Here is a 25,969-nt window from a genome sequence, read left to right on the forward strand (position 1 = left end):
CAAGAACTTTTGGGAAGCACCGTGCCATGGGAACTGGATGTGTTGATTGCTCAATTGTTGCTTCAAAGCCTCATCCTTTATTCTTCTTTATTCCTCTGTTCTGCCTGGATTTATTCACATGGAGTGGCTCCCTAGGAAAGGTGCTGTGATCATGGAGGGGAGGCTGGGAATTCTTCATTCCATGCCTGGAACCTGTTCAGGTGGATTGCAGAGAGATCAGTGAACCTCTCCTAACACAGGAATGGGAAGGGAGCCTGTGCATCTCATAATTTTGGGATGTTGCTGTTCCCATTCATCCCAAATAAATATTTCTTGGATGTTTTGGAAAGGGATTTACTTATCAGGCAAATAACTTTGTGTCTGAAAAGTTTTAGTGACTGGTAGGATTGAAAATGTGGCAGGACTGAGGATAAAACTCATTTAAGGAGATAAAACTCATTTAAGGAGATAAAACTCATTTAGACAGATAAAACTCATTTAGATGGATAAAACTCATTTAGGCAGATAAAACTCTGAAACAATGAGGTAATGTCTGATGGCTCCTGAAGTGACAGCAGAGGAAATCTCACCCTTTTTTAGCTCTTGTGTGAGAGACAGAGAGAGCTTTTCTCAGGATGTTGGCAAAAAGTTACTTCATTACTTGCAATGAGTTTTAAAACCTGCACAGCAAATCTTTCAAGGGGCTGAGCTGCCTCTTCTCTGATGTGCTCAGGTCTTTCAAGGAGCAGATAAATACAAAGAGAAATGTGTGATTCCTCCTTGGCACCTGTGAAGAGTGAGAGAATAGAATCCCAAAATGGTTTGGGTAGGAATGGACTTTAAAGATCTTCCAATTCCACCCCTCCCTCTGCTCTGGAGCCAGGCTGGGAGAGCTGGGAATGTTCCCCTGGAGCAGGGAATGATCCAGGGAGAGCTCCCAGCACATGGCAGGGGCTCCAGGAGAGTCCCCACCATGGCACTGGGTGATCCTTAAGTTCCCTTCCCACCAGAACCATCCTGAGATTCTCTGACATTTTCTGTAAACACGGAACATTTCCATGCAAACATTTAAATTTGAACGTACCCAGCGGAACAGAAAGCTGAAGCTCTCCTAATGTTTGTTCTGACTTTCAGCACCTGCAGAGATTCCAGTTTCCCTGCTCATCTCCTTTTTCATGTTGAAGCCTGACATTTTAGGCTCCATTTCAGACACACCGAGCTCTGTCACTAATGGCCCTGTCTCTGTCACCACTGGCAGTGACATTCAGGTGGGCACACTTCATTGCCAGCACGGCAGGAGGGTGTCATTAACTCTGTGACAAATTTCACTTCATCTCCAAGTTTGCCTTGTTTTTCTTTTGTTCCTCGTAATTTATTACTGGGCAGATCAAACCAGCAAACTTTGCTCTCAGAGGAAACTGTGACAACAATGATGCTTCCAGAGAGATGGGGAAATTTGGGATGTTTTTCTGAGCACACAGTGCAGAATTTGCCAGCTCAGCTCTGGTTTGGGAGGCTCCAAATTGAATCTCTGATTCATCTCTTACTGGATCTCTTGCTCATGGATAAGGAGAGAAAAAAAGGCATTATTTCCATTCCTCATGGAATTATGGAATGGTTTGGGTTGGAAGGGACCTCAAAGCCCCTCCAGTGCCACCCCAGCCATGGCAGGGACAGCTCCCACCATCCCAGGCTGCTCCAGCCCCAGTGTCCAACCTTGGCCACTGCAGGGATCAGGGGCAGCCCCAGCTGCTCTGGGAATCCCTTCCCAAAATCCCAGCCCAGGCTCCCTCTCCAGGGAATTCCCTCCATTCCCAGCTCTCCCAGCCTGGCATTGGATCCATCCCCACCCCGACTCCTCTCCAGGAAGGGATTTTGGGCTCTGGGGGCTTCACTGGCAATCTCAGCACTCCAGGAAGGGTCTCCCTTCCCTTTGCCATCCCCAACTTCCATAAAAACCCCTGGGGATGGATTCTGAGTGTCCCAAATGCCAGAATGGTTTGGGTGGGAAGGGCCCTTCAAGCCCATCCCATTCCAAGCCCACCATCCCAGGCTGCTCCAGCCTGGCCTTGGGCACTGCAGGGATCAGGGGCAGCCCCAGCTGCTCTGGCAATGCCAGCCCAGGCAGGAATTGCTCATTGCCAAGATGCCACCCATGGCTGCCCTCTGGCAGTGGGAGCCATTCCCTGGGTGCTGTCCCTGCAGGCCTTGTCCCCAGTCCCTCTGCAGCTCTCCTGGAGCCCCTGCAGGCCCTGCCCTGTGCTGGCAGCTCTCCCTGGAGCCTTCCCTGCTCCAGGGAACATTCCCAGCTCTCCCTGGAACCTTCCCTGCTCCAGGGAACATTCCCAGCTCTCCCTGGATCCCTCCCTGCTCCAGGGAACATTCCCAGTTCTCCCAGCCTGGCTCCAGCCCTGCAGCAGCTCCATGGATTCCTCTGGGCTCTGTCCCACAGCTCAGGGACCTTCTGCAGCCTGGTCCATCATGCAGGGAGTGGAACTGGGTGATCTTCAAGGTCCCTTCCCACCCAAACCATTCTGGGATTCTCTGCTCCCTGTGTTCTCCAGAGCTGCCAGTTTTGGGTTGTTTGGATGAACAATCCCTCACCTCCCTGCAGGAGAAGCTCTTGGTGGAATCAGTCAGGATGGAGGAATATTCCTGGCGTATTTTATGGAGATGCTGGTGGCTCTCCAGCACAGGGAATTGGCTGCAGTGGAGGAATCATGGCTGCTCCATGTAATTAACACATTTCAGACCTTGATACCATCACAGGAATCCCCTGTGGAGATCTCCAGTTCACAGGGAGAGGAATCCATCACTTCCCAAGATTTTCCATAACAAAACTCCAGTGTTTAGAGCAGTGGAGATGGGAGAGCAATGGCATTAAAGCTGCACTGCTGTGTACTTGGGATGTCCAAAGCATCACCAGGATTAACATTTGCACCTCACCATCTTTTTTTAGGGCTAAAATATTTAAATACAAGCAAAATCCCTCCCCCCTGTGTCCTGCACCTACCTGCAGAGCACCCACGGTTACTAAAGGAAGGCTGAGAGCCGAGGAGATGTAAAAGCACATTTTTCTCTCAGTGCCAGGGTTCTGCTCTCCTCAAATCCATCATCATCTGGCCCAGCAGATCAGACAGATTGTTTTACTCCTGGCCGTGGAGTTCGTCCCAGTCAATAATATTGATTAGTGCAGGGTGACTTGATGGAACAAGAATAACACCCCTCTCTTAATTGGAGCCTGCATCTCCTCATCCCTGCCTCAGCAGCTCATGCTTGGCTGGCTCCTTCAATAATTCTGCTCAGACACAGAGCCCACTGGAAATTGCAGGATCTGACATTAACAGGGGAAGTGAATAATTTTCTTTTCCTTGAACTCGACGCCTCTTTTCTTCCCCGATTAAACTGCCGCGTTGGGAGAGTTCACTCTTTAAGCTGCCAGCTGAAATCCATGGATTTTTTTTTTTTAAATACCATCAGGAAAGTTTCAAGAACTCTGTTTTCAGTCACTTTGTGCTTCCCAAGTCCATATGTTGGGTAGGATTTACGAGGAAGCTCTGTGTGCTCAGGGTTAATTCATGGAGCTGAGTCAGCTCTGGAAATGTTGTGACTGCAGACTTCCAGTTTCCCAGGATTTCCCACTCCATGGGCAATTCAGAGCTGGAGCTTTCACTCTCCCATCTTTGAATCTGTAGGAATTCTTGTAGGAAATGTTCCTGACCTAGAGGGATTATTTGGGGTGTTGGTGATCTGCTTGGTCCTTTCACATTGTTGCAGAAGGGTCAAATAAATTCAGTCACCAAAGAGCTTTTTCTGTAGATTGATTGCTCTAAAGCACATAAAATTCCCTTGGAAAAGAAGTTGGAGTCACTTCCCCTCCTGCATTTGTGGGGTTCCCAGACAAAGGCAGGAATGATGAATCTGACTCCATATTCTCAGAAGGCTGACTTATTATTTTATTATACTATATTATATTAAAGAATGCTATACTAAACTATACTAAAGAATACAGAAAGGATACAGACAGAAGGCTAAAAGATAATAATGAAAACTTGTTACTCTTTCCAGAGCCTCACACAGCTTGGCCCTGATTGGTCATTAATTAAAACAATTCACATGAAACCAATGAAACAATCACCTGGTGGATAAACAATCTCCAACCACATTCCAAAGCAGCAAAACACAGGAGAAGCAAATGAGATAATATTGATTTCCTTTTTCTCTGAGGCTTCTCAGCTTCCCAGGAGAAGAATCCTGGGCAAAGGGATTTTTCCAGAAAATATGGCAGTGACAATTCCTCATCAGTTGTGTTGCTCCTCTTTGCCATTTGGAGAAATCCTTTGGAGGCAAAGGATGTCAGGGTCAAAACTTTCAATGACCTCCTAAAGTAGTTTTGATTTCAAAAGTTTGTCATTTCCCTGCCTCTAAAGCTGTCCCAAAAATGTGATTGGCTTCTGTATTTATTATTTATTATCAATCTTTAAGGAAATTTCACATGGAAAGGGCTTGATAATACCTGGGATATTCAAACTTTGCCCAAGTTCCTTTTTGGGGAGCACTGGAATGGAATTCCCAGAGGAGCTGTGGCTGTCCTGGATCCCTGGAGTGTCCAAGGCCAGGTTGGATGGGGCTTGGAGCCCCCTGGGATAGGGGAAGGTGTCCCCATGGGATTGGATCTGGATGGGCTTTGAGGTCCCTTCCAACCCAAACCATCCCATGATGATTTGTTTATGTGTGGGGTGTCTGGCCTGTTGTCCTAAAAATATTTTCTTCAGGAATGGTTCCATGTGGACTTTGTTGCTATCAGGACATGCAGAGCTTTAAAGAAGTTGATATTTTCCCTCCCCTCTCTTTTCTCCCCCAATATCCAAATTTAAGGTACTTTGGTGTCTGTGGAAGTAATTTAGGAGTGACACAGTGACACAGGTCGGGTTTTATTGCCACTCCAAACCCTGGAGCCTGTGGTGTGTAAATGATGTTCCCTGAGTTGTGTTTTGCTGCCAAATTCTGTAAATTTATTTTTCCTGTAGCTGAGAACCCGTTTGTACCCAGGTGGAACTCGGAGAAGGGAAAGCTCCAGGCAGGAATGACAGGACTCAGAGTAGGGAATTGTTAGGAAAATTAATCCACAAACACCAGAGGTTTATGTCCAAAAAGGAGATAGAGGAATCCTTTTACTTTACTGGAATAAAGGGAGAGCCATGGGGCATTCCCCTGGGATCTCTCCAATTTTTGGAGGATGCAGCTCCCTTTTTATCCCAGTTTCCCAGCAGCATTTCCCTCTCTCTTTCCCCATTTCTCAGGTACTTGAGAGGTTCAGACTTCCCAAAACACCTGATACCAGAGATTTCCCTCTAATGTACAACCCTCCCTTTTCATCTTTAATTCTTATGGAATTTAGGTTGTTTTCTTCCCCATTGTTTCTTTCATCTCTCAATGTCTAATTTAATTTATCGGCAAACCTAAAGTTTATTTGTAAAAGCAAATATCTTTTTTCCATTCATCAATCAGTGGAATCCTTCCCATTGTTTCTTTTATCTCCCAGTGCTGGTTTTATCCACCAGCAGACCCACAGCTTGTTTGTGAAGACAAATCCACCGTTCCTCTCAGGAATGAACTCCTGGGAGAGTTAAATACAATAAATGGGTTAAAATGTCACTGGCACCCAAACCAAGGCTGGAAATGTGCCATCCCACATCAGAGGAGCAGGAAGATTCTGGGAATTGTTTCTTTCCAGACCCTTTCCTGTGGGAATCCAGCACATCCCTCTGGCTGTCCTGGATGGCCAAACCCTGCCAGGGGGCTCAGAGACCCTGGCACAGAGCCCACGATGCCCCTGTGGGTTTGATTATGACCCCTGGAGCAAATTACCAACCTTAGATGAAGTTCTGCAAGCCATGACAAATTAAGTAAAATATTAGTGAAGTTATCACGGGGTGAAAAAGTAGATTTTGGGGCTTTTAGAATGGGGGTTCAGGAGGCAAGATGGAGGGATCTGGGTGTGTCCAGCCTTTCTCCTTCTTCTTCTTCTTGGCCTCCATCTTCTGGGTGATGGTGGCACTTTTGGATTGGTTTAGAGTAGAAGCTCAGTGTCTAACACAGGTGATGGGTATCGGGGCAACAGGGTAGCTATAGATTTAATGGTGTCAGGAACCCACGTCTTAAGAGAGGAACCCACTTGCCGCGGCAAAAAGTCCAAATATGGACAACACTGGACAAATCCAGACCAGCTTTTTTATTATTATTAGCACATCAGTTTCAGAACATTATTACAATGGAATTCAATGTTAACAGCTTGCTGGCCTACCGTGGAAGTGCCACCGAAGGTGGGGTAAAACAGAATGACATAAAATCATTTCAGTTTAGATTTCAGGCAATCACACCAAAACAAGACATATTGACAAGCTTTCCATCCAACCTTATAAAACATACGTAATGGTAGTTAAAACAAAGACTACTTCATAAGAAACAAAGAACAGAGTTCTATTCATGGTAACCTTCTAAAGATATACATTAAATAAACTTGTTGCCATCCTAAAGCCAAATCTACAAAGTTGTATTGTTATTTGTCCCGTCTACTGCTTGGGAAACTTTTCTGCTTGCTTGGGAAACTTTTCTGCTGTAACAGAACTTTGGGCCACATCCTGAGGCCTAAATACTCTTTTTTAACCATTTCCTAAAAACCCTCTGACTTTATGGATTCCAACAATAGGTATTGGGAAGTAATTGTAAACATTGTATACATAATTTTTAGTATAAAGACATAACACCACCCCAAGGGCAGGCAGAGCCTCTCTCTGTCCTGCTGGATGGACCTTGGCAGGACAGGAGAAAGAATTTTATAGATAAGAAAGAATAAACAACCTTGAGATTGAGAACTGAAGAGCTCTGACTCCTCCTTCAAGCGCTCAGGCTGAGAAAAGAGACTTTCTAACACATCTTGGGGTCACAAACCAGCAAAAAATCCTGAGACTTTCTGATCCCTGAGGGCTTCAAAACACACCTGAACCACGTGGCCTGAGGTGCAGCGCCTGGATTTGGAGGTTTTTGTGCCAAAACGTCCCAATTCCTCTGGAATGAGGAGCCCAAAGTCACCTCCAAGCCCACCTGCACTGGGAGGGCACAGAGAGCGCAGCCTGGCGTTAATTACTGATCTTTCAGCAGGAAATAGGCATTTAATTCCTGTTTAATTATCGCTTGCTAAATGTTTAATTAGCGCTTACTCTCTGAAAATCAAGGGATGTCGAGATCTGTTAGACAACTTGTGCCACCTTATTTTCCAGGAGGACCAGATGATAACTTAATTGAAGGTGGTGGGTCCAAGTTTGTGTGCAAACCAGGAGCCAGGAACATCACCATCATCTTTCACCCCCTGCTCAGGTAAAATCTGCCTTTTTCACATTTCTACAGCTGCAAAACTTGAAAATAAGTAGAATTAAACCTTTGATTTGTGGGGATGTTGGGCACATTCCGGTTCTGAGATCCCAGCGCAAAGGGGCTGCTCTTAGGTTGTTGATGTTGGGAAGTTTTGTGTAAAAATAAACTTTTTTCTAAAATATTTAAATATTTAATATTATTTTTCTAAATAATTTGTTAATTCTATTAATAATTATTTTCTAAAATATCAAAATATTTAATATTATTTTCTAAAATTACCTGGTTATTTTTATTAATAATTATTGTTTTCCAAAATGTTTATATACTTAGTTATGAATATTAATAATTTAAAATTTTTAGAAATATTTAATATTTATTAAATATTTAATATTGAATATTTTTCAAACATGAATTTGGTAATTTTATTATTGGTAGTATTCTGAAATATTTAAGTATTTAATTGTGACTTCTAATTATTTCAATATTTTAGAAATATTTACTATTTCTAAAATATCGAATATTAAATACTTTTCAAAAATTAATTTGGTAATTTTATTATTTATTATTATTTTCTAAAATATTTAAATATTTTACTATTACTATTAATTATTTACATATTTTAGAAATATTTGATATTTTAGGAATATTTAATATTAAATATTTTCTAAAATAAATTTGTTAATTTTATTATTACTATTTTCCTGAAATATTAAATATTTAATTATTACTTTAAATTATTCAAATATTTTAGAAATATTTAATATTTCTAAAATACATAAATATTTAAAAATACTTATTTCAAGAAAAATGAATATTTTTCTTGAAATATTTTTAATATTTAAATCTTTTTCCAACTGAGCTGTGATGTCAGCTGGGATTTCCTGTCTGGGTGACCCTGTGTCACCCAGCAATGTCATTTATTGACCTCAGCTGGGGGAAGTTTATTTGCAACCTGCCACAAATTGTTTCTCGCTGTTCTTGGTGCTTATTAAAAAGTCAGAGGAGCTGCACGGTGAGTTCATTGATGAAACATTGATGTGGGCTGGGGACTGCAAATTAATTCCTGATCCACAGTGAGCCTGTGATTACCAAAATTGTCACAGCTGGAGCTTTAAACAGAGCAAACCTTGAATAAACCTCACTGTATCATTCACCCCTGATACCTGAATTTTGCTGCTTTTCTAACAGTTTGTCCTGTTGGTTTTGTGGAAATTCAGTAATTCAAAGTTTGGATTGGTTCATGCCAACCTCCCAGCTCTTTTTTTCTGGGAGGATTTTCCTTTCTCCCCAGCACCTTTGGAGAGCGTTTCCCTCTTTGCCTGTGTTTGTGTGAATTCTCTGTCCTGAGTCATCCAACAGGGGCCTTTCTGCAATGCTAAACCCAAAAAGTCACAAAATAATCATGAAAAAATATTGGGATCTGATCCCAGAGAAAGGAATCTCCTCGTGGTACCTCTGTGGCTGAAAGTTCAGCTTATTTGTGACTTCTCAGGACTTAAAAACCCATTTGGAAAACGCATCAATGCCTCCAAATCAAAATTTCTGGTGTTAAAACAGCAGGGATTGGAATAATCTTGAGAACATCCTGAAATGTGTTATGGTGTGCAAGATCTTGCCTTGGAAGAAAAAGAGTTTATTTCTTGCTACGTGCCCATGACAAAGTGGAGAATTCCATGAGCACATTTCATTTCCACCTCTGTCTCTTAAACTGAAGAAATGTGCTAAAAATGAATCTGCTGCAGGATAATTTATAGTATTTTATGGTGGGAAGAGATGGACAACTGAAGTTTAATGTTCTTCAAGGCGTGACTGTGAAATTCAGTGCTTCAAGGTGTGACTATGATGTTGTGGACTTCAATTTCTAAATCATTAATGAATTTACAGACATCTTGCAAGCCCAGAGAGTGGTGATACTCCTATTTTTATTGATGAGATCTTTCCCATTGATTGAAATTCTTTCTCTTTGCCTTCCTGCTTTATTTTTCCCCCTTTTTATTTTCTCCCTGAGTGAAACACGAGTGCTCTGCTTTAAATAGCACTTCTCCCAAACACTTCACTTTGCATTCCCAGCCTGCAAGTCAGGCTGGAGGAATCATTTGCCTCATAAAACATAATTGCATGGAGATGAAGGTAGCTGTGTACAGTGGATTTTTCATGCCAGGCACCTGCAACATCTTCACTCCTTTGCATTGAGGATTTCATCAATAACTTCAGGAAAACATGGAATGACCCAGTTTGCCCTTTTCTCCCTGTGGGGTGGGAGAGTTTGGGGAGTTTTAATGTGGTTTTATTCATTTTAATGTTTCATGTGCTGAGAGATTTAAATCGTGATGAATGGGGTGCAGAGAATCTGGGGTGATCACAGGATTTTTTAAGCTGACAATAATTCCCTAAAGGGAATTCTGTTCCTGATGGGATAGCCATGGCCTGTCCCACCAGTGGCTGAAATGCTCAGTACAGTGAATTTGCTCAAATATTGGTGCTTGCAGTGACTTCTGGAGCTGAAATGCTCAGTAGGGTGAATTTGCTCAGATATTGATGCCTGCAGTGACTTCTGGAGCTGAAATGCTCAGTAGGGTGAATTTGCTCAAATATTGATGCTTGCAGTGACTTCTGGAGCTGAAATGCTCAGTAGGGTGAATTTGCTCAAATATTGGTGCTTGCAGTGACTTCTGGAGCTGAAATGCTCAGTAGGGTGAATTTGCTCAAATATTGGTGCCTGCAGTGACTTCTGGAGCTGAAATGCTCAGTAGGGTGAATTTGCTCAAATATTGATGCTTGTAGTGACTTCTGGCACATGGAATCATAAAATCATCACCTCCTGGTTAGATCCTTGTTGCCCTTATCCAGATATTCCTGTTTTAAATGTCCAGCTCTCCTGGAGGTAATTCCTGCAGAGCTGTGAAGTTTCCACCTGTTTTATTCTCCTTTTTGAGGCTCTTTATGACCTCTCCACCTCATCTTTCATCCCTGTCCCCTGTACATGCTCGAAATGGATCTGGTTTGAATTCAAGTGATCAATATTTTATTTACAAGGGTTTTTCCCCTCCTTGTTTTTATTAAAGCCCCATAAATACGTGGCCAGAGGAGCTTCAGCACTGCATGGACTCTCTGATTTCATGAGGCAGCTGAGTGCTTCTGAAAGTATTAAACAGACTGAGAAACCAGACCCTGGTGTGCTGATTTAAAGCCTGAGCATCACTTCAAGTGATGGATTTAAAATAAAATCCAGCCCTGGAATGTTGAGGGAGAGTTGAAGCAGAGCATTCACACTCACCAGTGGGAAATTCTCTCTTTTGTGCTCCTGCTATGAGAGGTGTCAGTGCTGATCACATCACAGGTGCACGAGCACTGGGACAGATTTGCTGCTTAGAAAGCCACTTTTTCATCCTTTTTTATTTACAAACTGAGGGTGGAACTTGGCTCTAAATCCCTTTGAAGAACACAAGGTCAAACTTTGGGTAAGGTGCAAATGAATCCATTCCCAGTAATCGATCCCAGTAATTAAAACCATGGGCAGTGTAAGGAAAAATACCTAAAAATGGTTTTCAAAGCTTTCCTTGCCTTTGAATTCCTTTAGAGCAGGGAGCCAGAGTTGGGAAGTGAGGTTTGTGTTGTTCAGGATGTGGCTCCCTGATTTCCACAAGGACAGCTGAGACACACCAAGGCCCAGATTAATTAGCAGCACTTAATGACACCACCACCGACAGAATAAACGAAGAGTGGATTTCTGAGAGACAAGTGGGTGTTCTAGAGGAGATGATTCCTGGGAATAGCCTTTCCTAACTACACCTGGAAACTAATTGCACTTAGAAATGGAGGCAGAACCCACCTCTGATTTGCCTTAATTACATTTCATGGGAGGTGCCAAAGTATAAAAGTTACCAAAGGAGCCCAGTTGCTTCCTTCATCCTTTGCTGGAGTTACTGGGCTGAGGAATAACATCTCCCTTTGGAAGAAGGAATCACAGGAGCAATCCCAACACCCTTCCTTCTGGAACATGGAACAGCCTGAGCGATGTCTGTCGTACCATTTGTTTGGTGGGGATTTTTATTTTTTTCTGATGTCTTTTTTTTTTTTTTTTTTTTTTTCTTCTTAATGTTTATTTGTTTCAGCTGGCATTTGAAAGGCACTTGGCTCCTCGGGGTAATAATCATTTTACATATGCTTTATAGAGTGTGTTTATTACCAGACAATTGAGGAACAGATGTCTGCAGTCTCCAGGCTGGAGGGGGAGGAATGGGAAGGGTGGGAGATGGAGGGGATGGATGGATGGATGGGTGGATGGATAGATGGATGGTGGTGCTGAGCAAAGTGCTGGATGCTGGATATTGAGGCCAGGGGGGTTTCCATTTATTACCATCAGCCACAGCTCATTAGGATCAAGCAGCAATTAAAGGGCTTGGAGGATGGAGGAGAAAGCCAAGTGCTCGCTGATTCGGAAGGAAAAGTCACTTCCCACCAGGACGTGACCTTGGGAAGGAGGAGTGGGGAGAGGAATTGTCCTGGCACCCCTGGGATCTCCCCTCTGCCAGGTGGGCAGGGCTGGGCTGTGCCAGTGGTGTCACTGCCTTGGGGCTCAGAGTCTGCAGAGAAAGAGGAAAACGAAAAGGAAAAGCAAAATTCCCAATTTGCCGCTGCCGACATTGTTTGGGATGCAAAGAATAAAGGGAGGGATCTTCCCTCTGCCAGGTGGGCAGGGCTGGGCTGTGCCAGTGGTGTCACTGCCTTGGGGTTCAGAGTCTGCAGAGAAAAACGAAAAGGAAAAGCAAAATTCCCAATTTGCCGCTGCCGACATTGTTTGGGATGCAAAGGATAAAGGAGAGGGGTCTCCCCTCTGCCAGGTGGGAAGGACTGGAGTGCCCCAGTGGTGTCCTGATCATTGCCCTGGGGCTCAGAGTCTGGAAAGAAATAGAAAACCAAAGAAAAAGGGGAAAAGGGAAGAAGGAAAAGCAAAATTCCCAATTTGCCACTGCTGGCATCATTTGGGATGCAAAGAATAAAGGGAGGGATCTTCCCTCTGCCAGGTGGGCAGGGCTGGGCTGTGCCAGTGGTGTCCTGATCACTGCCCTGGGGTTCAAAATGTGGAGAGAAGGAGAAAAACAAAGGGGAAAAGGGAAGAAGGGGAAAAGATAAGTAGGAAAAGCAAAATTCCCAATTTACTGCTGCTGGCATCATTTGGATGCAAAGAATAAAGAGAATGAAGGGGAGGGATCTCCCCTCTGCCAGGTGGGCAGGGCTGGGCTGTGCCAGTGGTGTCACTGCCTTGGGGTTCAGAGTCTGCAGAGAAAGAGGAAAACGAAAAGGAAAAGCAAAATTCCCAATTTGCCGCTGCCGACATGGTTTGGGATGCAAAGGATAAAGGACAGGTGTCTCCCCTCTGCCAGGTGGGAAGGACTGGAGTGCCCCAGTGGTGTCCTGATCATTGCCCTGAGGTTCAGAGTCTGGAGAGAAAAACAAAGAGGGGGGAAAAGGGAAGAAGGAAAAGCAAAATTCCCAATTTGCCACTGCTGGCATCATTTGGGATGCAAAGAATACAGGGGAGGGATCTTCCCTCTGCCAGGTGGGCAGGGCTGGGCTGTGCCAGTGGTGTCACTGCCCTGGGGCTCAGAGTCTGCAGAGAAAGAGGAAAACAAAAAGGAAAAGCAAAATTCCCAATTTGCCCCTGCCGACATTGTTTGGGATGCAAAGAGGAAAGTTTAGTGCTCTGTGTGTGCATTAGTTCTATGTCTGCCTTTTGTTTTTTGGGATTGATGGGGGCAAGGGGAAGAGAGCAGCAGTAGTTTTACCTTTTGATGTAGGATGAAGTATTTCTGTTCCTTTGTACAGTCTCCATCACCGAAAGCAGCAGGCTTGACAGCAAATTTGGAATTAACTGTTTCTTTTTCTTTCCAGTTACTTTAATGCAAATAAAAGAGGGATTGCTCTGCTATTAAATTTAAAAAATCCTTTAGGGACTAACTGGGGAGGGTGGTGATGGACTTTTGCTGCCTGTTGATATCAGAATTTCCCTCTCCAGTGAAGTGTCAGATTTCAGGAATTCCCTGTCCCTGGGAGGGAAGTGCCCAAGGTGCAGGACAAGTGCATCCACCCAGGGGCATGAGTATGGCAGGGATGTTTTATTGGAATGGTCCTGCCAAGCTGCTCTTGAAATCAGGATGTGTCAAGATGAAAGGTGCTGGATGTAGAATTTAAATCCTGTTTATTTTGAAAATATTGTGAGGGGACAGCAAAGTTGTCATGGGACATTAAAATCCTTTGGTCTTTGAGCATCAAGTACTGCTGGTGTTAAAAACTACACCACTAAATTGGTCTGAAATTCAGAACCCTTGCATGTCTCACCAATAACCCCTTTTACATCTCTAAGGTTATAATAATAATAATAATAATCTCATTTTATTTTAAAATGTGCTGTAATATCTTGTAATTGCACACTATAAAATTAATACTTGATAATATAGGGACTGTTGGTCTTGGGAAGCAAAAGGAGTGTGAAAATTAGATGAGTTTGTTACATTTAAGCTATGCTATGTCACACCAAATAGGTTAAGAAAAATCTGTGGTATTTTAAAGTCTAAGGGTTGCTTATTATTAGTGAAGTAGATAGAAAATGTCAAGTCCCCCTGTGGCACAAATACTGCTAAATAATGAGAGCTGATGCCTTTGGCTTTCTGAATCAAACCTAAAATACTTGATTTCAGAGAAATCAATAAGGCTGAGTCAAGCTGGGAGAGGGAACTTGGAGTGTTGACTGCCTAAAGTTTGTGTTTGAGTCTGAGTAATGTGCAGAGGATCAGGGTAAATTTAAAAAAAATGTCTGAGGTGCTGTAAAGTGCACGGGAAACTTAAAGGTCCTTGAAAAGAGCCCTCCAGATTTCATCAGGTCTTGCATTGTGAGAGATTCCCTTCAAAGGGTGGGAAAATATCACTTAATTGATGGAATTCTTGCTTCTGTGGTGTAGGGAATCTCTTCCTGCTCTCTGGGGCTGGGAGATGGGGCCTCTGGTGAGAAGGATGAGGCTCAGATCAGGAGATCATGAATTCCCAGGATCACTGAGGTGGGAAAAGCCCTCCAAGGTCATCCAGGCCCAGCTGTGCCCAATCCCCACCTTGTTCCCAGCCCAGAGCCCTGAGTGCCACATCCAGGAGTTCCTTGGACACCTCCAGGGATGGGCACTCCTGGGCAGCCCCTGCCAAGGCCTGAGCCCCCTTTCCATGGGGAAATTCCTGCTGGTTCCACCCTGAGCTGCCCGGGCCCAGCCTGAGGCCGTTCCCTCTGCTCCTGTCCCTGTTCCCTGGGCTGTGCCCTCCTGGCAGGGACTTGTGCAGAGCCACCAGGGCCCCTGAGCCTCCTTTGCTCCAGGCTCAGCCCCTGCCCAGCTCCCTCAGCCCCTCCTGGTTCTCCAGGCCCTGCCCAGCTCCCTCAGCCCCTCCTGGTTCTCCAGGCCCTTCCCAGCTCCCTCAGCCCCTCCTGGTTCTCCAGGCCCTGCCCAGCTCCCTCAGCCCCTCCTGGTTCTCCAGGCCCTGCCCAGCTCCCTCAGCCCCTCCTGGTTCTCCAGGCCCTTCCCAGCTCCCTCAGCCTCTCCTGGTTCTCCAGGCCCTTCCCAGCTCCCTCAGCCCCTCCTGGTTCTCCAGGCCCTTCCCAGCTCCCTCAGCCTCTCCAGACCCTTCCCAGCTCCTTTTCCCCTTCCCTGGACCCTCTCCAGCCCCTCCAGGTCTCTCCTGTCAGGAGGGACCCATCCCTGGACACTCCTGAGTGACCCCAAACTGGACACTGCCCTGGAGGGCCCTCAGCAGTGCCAGCACCAAGAGACCTCAAATCCTTAGTACAGAAACACAAAATTCAACACTGGAAATGAGGAAAGGACCTTAAAGATCATTTATTTCCAGCCCCCCACCATGGTCAGGGCACCTTCCACCAGAACTTTCACCTGGATACTCCAAACTTTATTTTAGAATTTCCACTCTTGGTGCAACTTCTCATCCACTCAGGGCTTCTTTGCATTGCCCTGAATGGGAACCTTCAGGGAGCAATTTGACACCTCCCCTGGGAATGTTTTCCCTCCCTATCCCCATTTAATGAGTATTTAGGAAGCTTTTAGCTGTTCAGTTCTTTCTGTGTGCCTGCAGCAGGGATGGATGTTCCTCTCAGGCAAATCCCAGCCCCTTTTCCTCCCTGACAAAGTGAAGGATAAAGACACAGCTCAGCAGAGCTCCTTGTTGTCACACTGCTGAGGAAAGGTTTCCTCCTGACTGGGGCCGTCACAGGGATTGGGGACTCACACGGAGAGGGGATGGGGAACAGCTTCACATTTTGTGCCTTTTTTTTTTCTTTCCCCCCTGATGCTTTATGAGAACTGACAGTCTTGCTGTGTGTGTGTCTGATTAAAGATGACAGTTTATAAAAACCTTAAGGTGAGGCTGTTCATTTTCCATGACAGAAAATAAAGCGATCCCCACCCCCCCTCACTGCCACCTCCCACACAAACAAAAACTCTCACACACCAAAAAAAAAAAAAAAAAAAAAACCAAAAAAAAACCCCTCTTAATATGTGAGGCATTGATTTTATATTGTCTGTCAGAGAATGTGCTTCAGCAGATCAGTCAAGTTTGGAGTTTTCAAACATGCTTCATCCAAAGGGAAAATCAACAGCCTGTCAGAAATTTCACATGTCTCCAGCTCCTCCTTCCCTTTGGATGAAATACAAGCTGAAGGAACAGAGAAATTTTGACATTTGCAAGAGCTGGGGCTGAATAGCTGAAAGGAGTGTTAATGTAATTCCATGGTAATGAGGTACTTTGAACCAGGCTTGTGCTCATTGAGCCAACAAAGCAGGATGAGCTCATTCCTTCATGGGATCACAGAATGGTTGGGGTTGGAAGGGACATTAAAGATGACCCAGATCCACCTTCCACCATCCCAGGTTGCTCCAAGCCCGTCCATCCTGGCCTTGGACACTTCAGGGATCCAGGGGCAGCCAGAGTTTCTCTGGGAAACCTTAAATTTCCTTCCAGCATTTCACTCGTGCTCTCCTGGAGGAGGATTGAGCATCCCCACCTTGCTGAGCACCATTATTCTGATTTTGTCAAGGGGTTGATGATGGCACGTGAATTTCCAGTGATTTATTGATTCCTTGGGAACAGAACAGTGCAGTCAGGAGGGATCTAACAGGATCCAACCTCAGGATTTCTGTTGGTCAGAGTGACTCTGGGATAGGTGCAAGTCTCTTTTCCCAGCCCAGCAGTCGAAGAAGGAGTCAGGATTCTTCTGCTGTTGTTCTTAAGGTTGTTTATTATTTCTTATCTATAAAATTCTTTTCTCTGGCCTGCTGAGGTCTGTCCAGCTTGGGGTGGTGTTATCTTTTTATACTAAAAACTACATGTACTTTATTTACAATAATATCCCAATACCTATCACCTATGTTAGACAGTCTGTCTCTAATCCAGTCCAGAAGTGTCACCATCACAGCAGAAGATAGAGGATAAAAAGAAGGAGAAGAAGGACAGGACACGCCCAGATTCCTCCATCTTGCCTCTTGAACCCCCATTCTAAAACCCCAAAGTTCTACATTTTCACCCTGTGCTAAATTCACTATCATTCTACTCAAACTCTTGTGGCTTGCAACTCCTCACACAAAGTTGGTAATTATTTTTCCATGGGTCAAAATCAAAGGCACAGGTGTTTGTGACTCTGTGCCAGGGTCTCTGAGCCCCCTGGCAGGGTTTTGGGCAATCCAGAGAAATGTCCTGGGTTCCAACAATCCAATCCCCTGCGCAGCTCAGCGATCACCACATGGCCACAGAAGTTCTGGAAGGGCAGAACAGATCCATTGATTCAATTAAACCATCTCAGGTACAAAATTCCTTTAAAAAACACCAAGTTCCACACTTAGATCCGCCTTTAAGACTCACTAAGTTGGAAAAGCCCTTTAAGATCATCAAGTCCAACCATGGACAGCACTGCCAAGGCCACCACATGTCCCCAAGTGCCACAAGAATTATCAAACATTTAAAACCTCAATCACAAGTGAGATTCTGTCATGTAGGAGCTGATGCTTTTCAAGCAGCTCCTTTGCTATTAACAAATGAACTTCCAGGAGTCGCTAAAACTTTATTTAATAGCCCCAACTTTCATTTCAAATACAGGAAATAATTCTCTGACATTGCTAAAAAAATATCTGTAGAGCAACAGAAGAGCTCCCACGGCACAACCAGAAAAGCATCTTTGATTTTTGTGGTGGAAGAAAAGGGAAAAAGAACTTGACAAATTCTAAATTTATAATCTGTCTATGAAAGACTCAAAAAATGGAAGTTCAAAAAATACTTCAGTGAGGGTTTTCCCTGACTGGGGAAATCCAAGGATGAAAACACAGCGTGGTTTAGCTGCACTTTATGTTCCTATTACCTTAAAAATTGTTACACAATGCCTGTGGTTGCTTTCATCAAGCTTTATGAATTTTTGATTGAAGGCAGGAGAGCTGGTGCTGGATGAGAACAAAAAAAGGTGATTCCTGTGTTTAGGATTTGCTGTTAAAAGCAAAGATCTGAAGCCTGGAATGACCCCACATCCCCCATGGAGCCATCAGAGCAATGAAAGGAAAGATTAATAATTTAAATTTTTGTCATGGTTGTGTTTTACATCACGTGTTCAGCTCAAGGGATTTCTGGGAAAAGCCTTTGGTGGGGAGCTGGAATCTGGAATTCCCTTGGAGTGTGGGAGCTCTCACTTTGTGTTTTACCTGGATTCTTCTTGCAGGGCTTTTTTTCTTTAAAACCTTTTGCACAGTTTAAAGCGTTGTGGTTTGGGGAAACCAGAGCTGTTCCCTCAGGGCATGGAGGTGAATTCTTGTCTCCCTCACAGGTGCTAAAAGAGAAGGAAGGCAGATTTTCAAAGTGTTTAATTTTCATTTAAGGTAATCTGAACTGTTTATTTCAACTATTCCCTTCTTTTCAGTTTCCTGAGCTGAGCTCCAAAAAATGGGTTTGAAGTTCCTTCACCACTAACCTGCATTTTCCCCTTCTGCTGAATTCCTGGATATTACAGTGCAGGACCCTCATTTATTCCTGTTTTATTGGGATTATTTGCTTCAGACTCATCAGATGTGGCTCCACAAACACTTGCAGGGTTTTCATGGGCGCGTGGCAAAAAGAAAAGTCCTGGTAGAATCTTGGGAAAATCCTTTTAAGGATGTGAGCCCATGGAAAAGCAGGTTTTTCAAGCACAAGGTGGTGACACAAAATGATTTTTTGGTGGGGTATTCCTGAGGGATTTAACTTTAAATTCTGTTGACTTTTAGAGATCTGCAGAATAGGCATAAATACATTTTGCAGGCCAGACGTTGGCCTTTTGTTTGGTTATTTTGGGTCCTGGGAATCTTGAATTTCAGAGAGCTCAGCAGGAATTGCAGTTTGTGGAATATCACTGGAAAGCATTTCCAAAAGTTCCTTTCCTTTGGTAACTTCCAAACTTTTCAGAGACAAAATTCATTCACACCTAAGTGTGAAATTGCTCTGTCCATGGAAATCCTGGTGCTGGAGCTGCCAGGAAAGAAGCTGGGTGAAGTGTAGGCTTGAATGGTCCTGAATTCTGTGCAGATTTATTCCAAAATAAATGAGAAAAACTGAAAGTCTGAAATTCCCACTGTTATTAACCAAGTTCCATTATTGCAATTTTGTCTCCAAGTTGTATTTTTACAAATGAATTTGCTCTGGAGGTGTGACAGGTCTGACACAACTCCAAGAGTCCTTATTAATTAAAGCTTTATCCACACTGTAAGGTGAAATAATGCTGCTAAATAAGTGGAGATCCCTCAAAAATTCCTTGGTTTTGGGTTTCACTGTAAGGTGAAATAATGCTGCTAAATAAGTGGAGATCCCTCAAAAATTCCTTGGTTTTGGGATACCCAAATTGGATATTTTTTACCTGAGCCAGGGAACTCATTCAGGGGGTACAAGACAGAATTGTTCCTTTTACAGAGAAAAGCTGGAGACCTTCTAGAAATAACAGTAATTACAACAAAAAGGGAGAAATGTTGGCAAGTGTGATTTTCTAGCAGATCTCCCAGAGGAAATCCTGGTGGATTTTAGGGGTGGGTGAATTGACAGCCTGGTCTAGTGGACAGACAGAAACTCAGAACTGCTCCACAGAGTAGGGAAATTTATATACTCTAAAGCTTTATCATCTTACAGGGAGGAGATAAAACCATCCCCTCGTGCTGCATCTTTGCAGAGGGTGGAGGCAAGTCTGGAGTTTGGGATAATTCCTCATTTATTCCCTGGGGTTGTGCAGTTTGTCACTGCAAACCATCAGTGAGACGATCATTCCTCCTGACAGGCCCAGGCTGAGGGATGTGAGGGAAAATTGGTCAGTGGTGCACCCTGACAGCCAGTCATTCATCTGAACTGAGGAAAAGTTGTTGCTAAAAGGTAATAAAAGTTGATTAATTGCAGGGAATCCCTGGGTTGCTGGTTGCTGTCTCATGTTAACGTTGGGATTTTGGTGCCTCACCTTGGCCTGCCTCCTAAAGTGTTGTCTCACCTCCTTCCCAGGAATTTATTCCAAGTTTTTCATGGCACTGAGTGTTTGGAATAGAACAGAATTGTGGAAGCATGGAATGGTTTGGGTTGGAGGGAGGTTGAAGTTCATCAGTGCCATGGCAGGGGCACCTTCCACCATCCCAGGGTGCTCCAAGCCCGTCCAGCCTGGCCTGGGACACCTCCAGGGATGGAACAGGGTCCTTCAACCCAGGCATTTAAAAACCACTTGTTCCTCTAATTTAATGTATTTTAGCAAAAAACAGAGGTGAAAAGTCCACTGCTGTGACAACAGGGACATTTTTCTTCTTCCAAACAGAAGTTGAAATAAAATCTTTCCAAGAATCCTTTCCAACTCCCAAAGCTCAGGTGGATCCTGTTGGAGACTTGTCTTTACCTCCAGGTGTTGAATTTCAAAGGCAATTTAAAATATGTTCTTTTCCTCTCCTTTTCATACAAATCCAGTTGGGATAAGTGGGAGTGAGAGTGAAAACCTCTCTGTGTTTTCTGCTTCCAGGCCAATCTTTCTTCTCAAACTTTTAATTTTCTGATAGAAAAGATCCCCTTCAGCTGCCTTGTCCCCACTGCTGACCCCATCACCTATGGGGTTCTTCACCACACAAAATCCACTTTTCCCATCTGCATCCCTTGGGAGCCTCCTAGGGAACATTTTTGTTAAAAAATTTTCTCTTCCCTGTTAAAAAAAAACAACAAATAGAAGTTGTCAAGGATGGGGGAACTATTGTTGCAGTGAGCAGAATGGGTGCTTATTATCAGTTATGGGCACGCCCAGGTCAAGAGTGAAGTGGTTTTTTCTGTTTAGTTTGCTGAAAGGCTGGGATGGCTTTAATTGCTGGTTGTCATTTGTAATGGAGTAGATGCAGTATTAGAATTATTCAGATAATTTGTTGTAATTACCCACCATCAGGAGCTTTACAATGCTCAAAATACAATCTTTGAAGCAATGGCACCGAGTCCTTTGAATGGAAGGCAGCAGCTCTGGAGAGCACAATATCATTTATAGATTGTCAATCAACTCAGCGAGGTAAACAAAACAAAGGTGCTTTTCCACAAATTCTTCCAGTGCCCTAAACCTTCCCAAAAATCTTGGCAGAACAAGCAGGATGCCTGGAGTGCTGATAAATCAGAGCTTTTGCAGAGTTCCTCAAAGCAGGCAGGGTTTGAGAAGCATTGTGTGCTTTGAATAAAGTGTTTTCCACAAAAACTCTGCCCCAGGGAGCATTATCCATTCTGGCTCTGCTGCAGCAGGGGGGGAAATCTCCCTGAGGTGCTGCTGCCCCTGATTGTGGGTGAGAAAATGGGAAATGGGGCAGAGCTCTCTGGGGAGGCAGAGGGGCCCATTTGCATTGCCCTCCTCTCCACACCCAAATGAATGCACAGATGCAGGGGGGGCTGAGCTCCCAAATTTGTATTCTGCTGGCTCAGGGCCTGAGCCTTGTCTGGCAAACACAGAGAGAGGGAGGGAAAAAACCCCCGAGTGTCACGAGCACAAGTGTGGGCTCGCCGTGACCTTCACCTGCTGCGATAATTCTGATGTGCAACGACCAAATTCCTGGAGATGTTTAATCAGCAGAGCTGAATTTTGATGAAAGCACATGTCACGGTGCCATTACTGCTGCAGGAATTAATTCTGGTTCAGAGCAATGTTCTGGCTTCGTGAGGATTAACACTGCTGAACTGTCACCTCTGCAAATTCCAAAATCCCTTCCAGCCCTGGTGGCTTCATTTAAAATGGAAAAAATGTCAGCTGGCAAAACCCCCTGAGTGCTGGGATGATCCCACAGCAGGGCAGGGGGATTTTGTCTGTGTGTCCCTCTCAGGCGAGACCCCAGCCCTGGGACACAGCAGCAGCACCTGGAGCAAATCCAGAGGAATCCATGGAGCTGCTCCAGGGTTGGAGCCAGGCTGGGAGAGCTGGGAATGTTCCCCTGGAGCAGGGAAGGCTCCAGGGAGAGCTGGGAATGTTCCCCTGGAGCAGGGAAGATCCAGGAGAGCTGGGAATGTTCCCTGGAGCAGGGAAGGCTCAGGGAGAGCTGGGAATGTTCCTGGAGCAGGGAAGGCTCCAGGGAGAGCTGGAATGTTCCCTGGAGCAGGGAGGGATCCAGGCAGAGCTGCCAGCACATTCCAGGCCTGCAGGGGCTCCAGGAGAGCTGCAGAGGGACTGGGGACAAGGCCTGCAGGGACAGCACCCAGGGAATGGCTCCCACTGCCAGAGGGCAGCCATGGGTGGCATCTTGGCAATGAGCAATTCCTGCCTGGGCTGGCATTGCCAGAGCAGCTGGGGCTGCCCCTGATCCCTGCAGTGCCCAAGGCCAGGCTGGAGCAGCCTGGGATGGTGGGCTTGGAATGGGATGGGCTTGAAGGGCCCTTCCCACCCAAACCATTCTGGCATTTGGGACACTCAGAATCCATCCCCAGGGGTTTTTATGGAAGTTGGGGATGGCAAAGGGAAGGGAGACCCTTCCTGGAGTGCTGAGATTGCCAGTGAAGCCCCCAGAGCCCAAAATCCCTTCCTGGAGAGGAGTTGGGGTGGGGATGGATCCAATGCCAGGCTGGGAGAGCTGGGAATGGAGGGAATTCCCTGGAGAGGGAGCCTGGGCTGGGATTTTGGGAAGGGATTCCCAGAGCAGCTGGGGCTGCCCCTGATCCCTGCAATGGCCAAGGAAGGATTGGAGCAGCCTGGGATGGTGGGAGATGTCCCTGCCATGATCTGAAAAGGTCCTTTCCAACCTAAAATATTCAATAATTCTATGATAAATAATCCAGTATTGGGACTTCAAACTCCACACCCGCTCAAACATGGAATATATTTAGATAACAAAGCATCAATGAAAGCTGAATTAAGGCATTTTTGTATTTTTAGCCTCGATTTTGGATGAGAAGGTGTAAATTGATTATATTTTTATTTGTCTCCAGGGAAGCACTTGTCCATGTGTAGTTACATGGTGGGAATGACATCACTGCAAATTCCCTAAAATCATGACCCAGGTTTAACCCAGGCATTTAATAACCATTTGTTCCTCTAATTTAATGTATTTTAGCAAAAAACAGAGGTGAAAAGTCCAATGCTGTGACAACAAGGAAATTTTTCTTCATCCAAACAGAAGTTGAAATAAAATCTTTCCTGGAATTCTTTCCAACTCCCAAAGCTCAGGTGGATCCTGTTGGAGATTTGTCTTTACCTCCAGGTGTTGAATTTCAAAGGCAATTTAAAATATATTATTTTCCTCTCCTTTTCATACAAATCCAGTCGGGATAAGTGGGATTGACAGTGTATTTTTATGGATTTTAATGGGCATAAATCTCTCTCTGGCTGGAATCAGCCTGGGGATCCATGTCCCCGTGTCCCTGTCCCCCAAGGCCATTTCCAAAGAGTTCCCTGGCTTTGCTGGCGACTCCCAGCAGCTCCACAAGGGGAAAAAAGTCAAATTGTCAAAAGTCATTAGTGGCTGTCACTTCCTGGACCTTCACACTGGAGCTCCCCCTTTGGAATTTTGTTTTTCCTGTACTTCAAATAAGTAGGACAATGTTGGACAAAACTGCTGGAATTTCACCAGTTTGTGCTTTTTTGGTTATGCCTGTGAAGCAGTGGTGGGTTTAGGAGTTTGAGGCTGAGTTCTGTGCTCTTTTCTCCTCCTAATTATTGTTTTTAGACTCAAATTCCCCAATTCCACTGCTCCAGGTTGAGGCTGTGCCACAATAAATCTCTGATCCCAACCCCTCCAGGACATCCCTGCTCCAAAGAAACCCCTGAAGCCGCAGTCTGAGAGGGAGATTCTTTAAATAAATCCCTTTCCTGTCCCTCTGACACTGAGAAATGGGGTTTGGGAGCCTTATTTACACTTCTTTTTGCCCAGATTCTCCAAGTGCTGCTGCTGAGCCTGTGCTTCGTGGGAAGTTATTTTTACAGCTTCATTTTCTGCACAAAGTCATCCCTAAATAGAAAGGTTGTGCTTTTGCTTCTATGCTTTGAGTTCCTAAATTTTAAAGCATATATTAGTAATGCTTTGGTTACTTAATTAAATACCTAATTATATTTAGCAGTTTTAGGGGGGTTTTGCCTCTTTCTGGTGGCTTTTGCTGCTCCAATCTTTGCTGTTTGTGACATTTCCAACATATGTTTGAATTCTTCCAGCTCCTGTGCCTTGTCATTTCGTTGCTCTTTTTTTTTAGCACTGATATGTAACTTTTGCAAAATAATTGCACAATAACAACTCCAGTGTTAATTTCTTTTTTAAATTTTCTTTTAAAGCCACGGGAGCTGTAGGTATTCCCTCAAAGAGATGGAATAGGAGCTGTGGTGCTGCAGGTGGGCTGAGAACAAGGACCCAGCTGGTGCTGGAATTTTACCAGTTTGTGGTTTTTTGGTTGTGCCTGCAAAACAGGGGTGAACTTAGGAGTTTGAGGCTGAGTTCTGTGCTCTCCTAAGAGCTTCTATCCTTCTAATTATTCTTTTTAAGGTTAAAATTCCCCAGTAGCAGGGTAGCTGGGGAGGTGTAAAAAGGAGTTTTATGTGTGTTTTTACAGTGATCTGTGTAAAATCCTCTGTTAGGAGCAAAATATATGGAAGGGAGAAAAAGAAAAGCAAAACAAGAGCATAGAAGTCACCTTAAACCTGGCCTGGAGGTGCTTTTTACAGTAAATCTTTTGACATTTTTGATATCTGTGTCACAACAAAGACAGAGGGGGAAATTGCCACCTCGTGTGACAGGTGACCCCAGAGAGGGCAGCTGTGTCACAGGCCATTAATGTCCGCCCTCCCATGTGGGATCTCAGGATCTGAGTCCTGAGATGCCGGGCCACCGAGACCACCCTTGGGGGGCCCGGGAGTCCTGGAATGTTGCCAGAAGTGTCTGGTGGCTGGACTTTGACCCTACACGGGAGACAACACCTGTATGAAGATAAGAGGACTTCACCGGGGTGAATGGCGAAAAGATTAGCTAATTAGAGGGTGAGACACAGGGTTTAGGATTTATGTACAGGGGGGTTTAGAGGAGTAAGATGGAGGAATTGGGGTGTGTCCTGTCCTCCTTCTTCTTCCTGTTCTCCTCCATCTTCTTTGGCCATGGTGGCACTTTTGGATTGGTTATTACTGAAAGTGCACCCAGCAATATGAATAAATGGTATTGGGGAAAAATGATAAATATTGTACACGTAACAATGGGTATAAAGATAGGTGGCTGCCCGGAGGGCAGACAGTGTGCTCATGGCTGGCTGCTGAGCAGATCTCTGTTCGGCTGAAAGAAAATCTTTTAGATAAACAATTAATAAACATAAAAACCGAAAGAAGAACTGAAGCCTCTTCTCGTCCTTCGATACGCGGGCTGCCCCAAGGCCACCTCGGGCCTTTCCAGGCCCCTCAAACAGCCGAGATAACCGGACACTCCCAAAGCTCAGCCTGGCTTTTCCTTTGTGTCCCGTGCTCGGCTGTTTTGATGGCCTAGAAAGGCTCGGGACAGCCTTGGGGCAGCCCATGCTCCAAAGGACGGAAGGAGTCCTCAGGTTTTTTCGGTCTTCAGTGTTTATTAATTTTTTATCTACAATATCTTCTCTCGGCCCGACAGAGGTCCGCACAGCACGTCAGCCATGAGCACGCTCATGTCAGTTATCTTTATACCCAAAACTACGTATAAGATATTTACCTTTTCCCTCCAATACCTTTCACCCTTATTGACAAGTGCACTTTTAGTAAGAACCAATCCCAAAGTGCCACCACCACCACAGAAGAAGGACAGGACACGCCCCAATTCCTCCATCTTGTCTCCCTAACACCCCCCTATACCGAAATTCTAAACCCTGTGTTTCAAACCATAACTAATCAATCTCTTCACCATTTATCCCCTGTGATTCTCCCATCCTCATACAGGTGATGTTTCCTGTGCTGGGTCAAAGTCCAACCACCAGACACTTCTGGCCACGTTCCAGGACCTCCGAGCCCCCCAAGGGTTGTCTCGGTGTCTCTGCACATCAGGACTGCGGTGCTGAGATCCCACACTTTGCTCGTGGGGCCCAAGGGGGATGGAGGGAAGGAGGTGCCAGGGCTGTCTGTCTGTCTGTC

General features: G+C 44.9%; 1 protein-coding gene across 1 annotated transcript in view; it reads left to right on the forward strand.

Moving 5' to 3' along the window:
• The window catches only part of EXOC4 (exocyst complex component 4), a 436,574-nt gene that overhangs the window by 204,930 nt on the left and 205,675 nt on the right, over positions 1-25,969 (forward strand). The window contains exon 10 of the mRNA XM_064703095.1: positions 7,263-7,359. Coding sequence (XP_064559165.1) covers positions 7,263-7,359 — 97 coding nt within the window. The remainder of the gene's footprint in view (positions 1-7,262; positions 7,360-25,969) is intronic.

Source organism: Zonotrichia leucophrys, chromosome 1A (assembly GCF_028769735.1).
Source record: "Zonotrichia leucophrys gambelii isolate GWCS_2022_RI chromosome 1A, RI_Zleu_2.0, whole genome shotgun sequence".
Lineage (NCBI taxonomy): Eukaryota > Metazoa > Chordata > Aves > Passeriformes > Passerellidae > Zonotrichia > Zonotrichia leucophrys.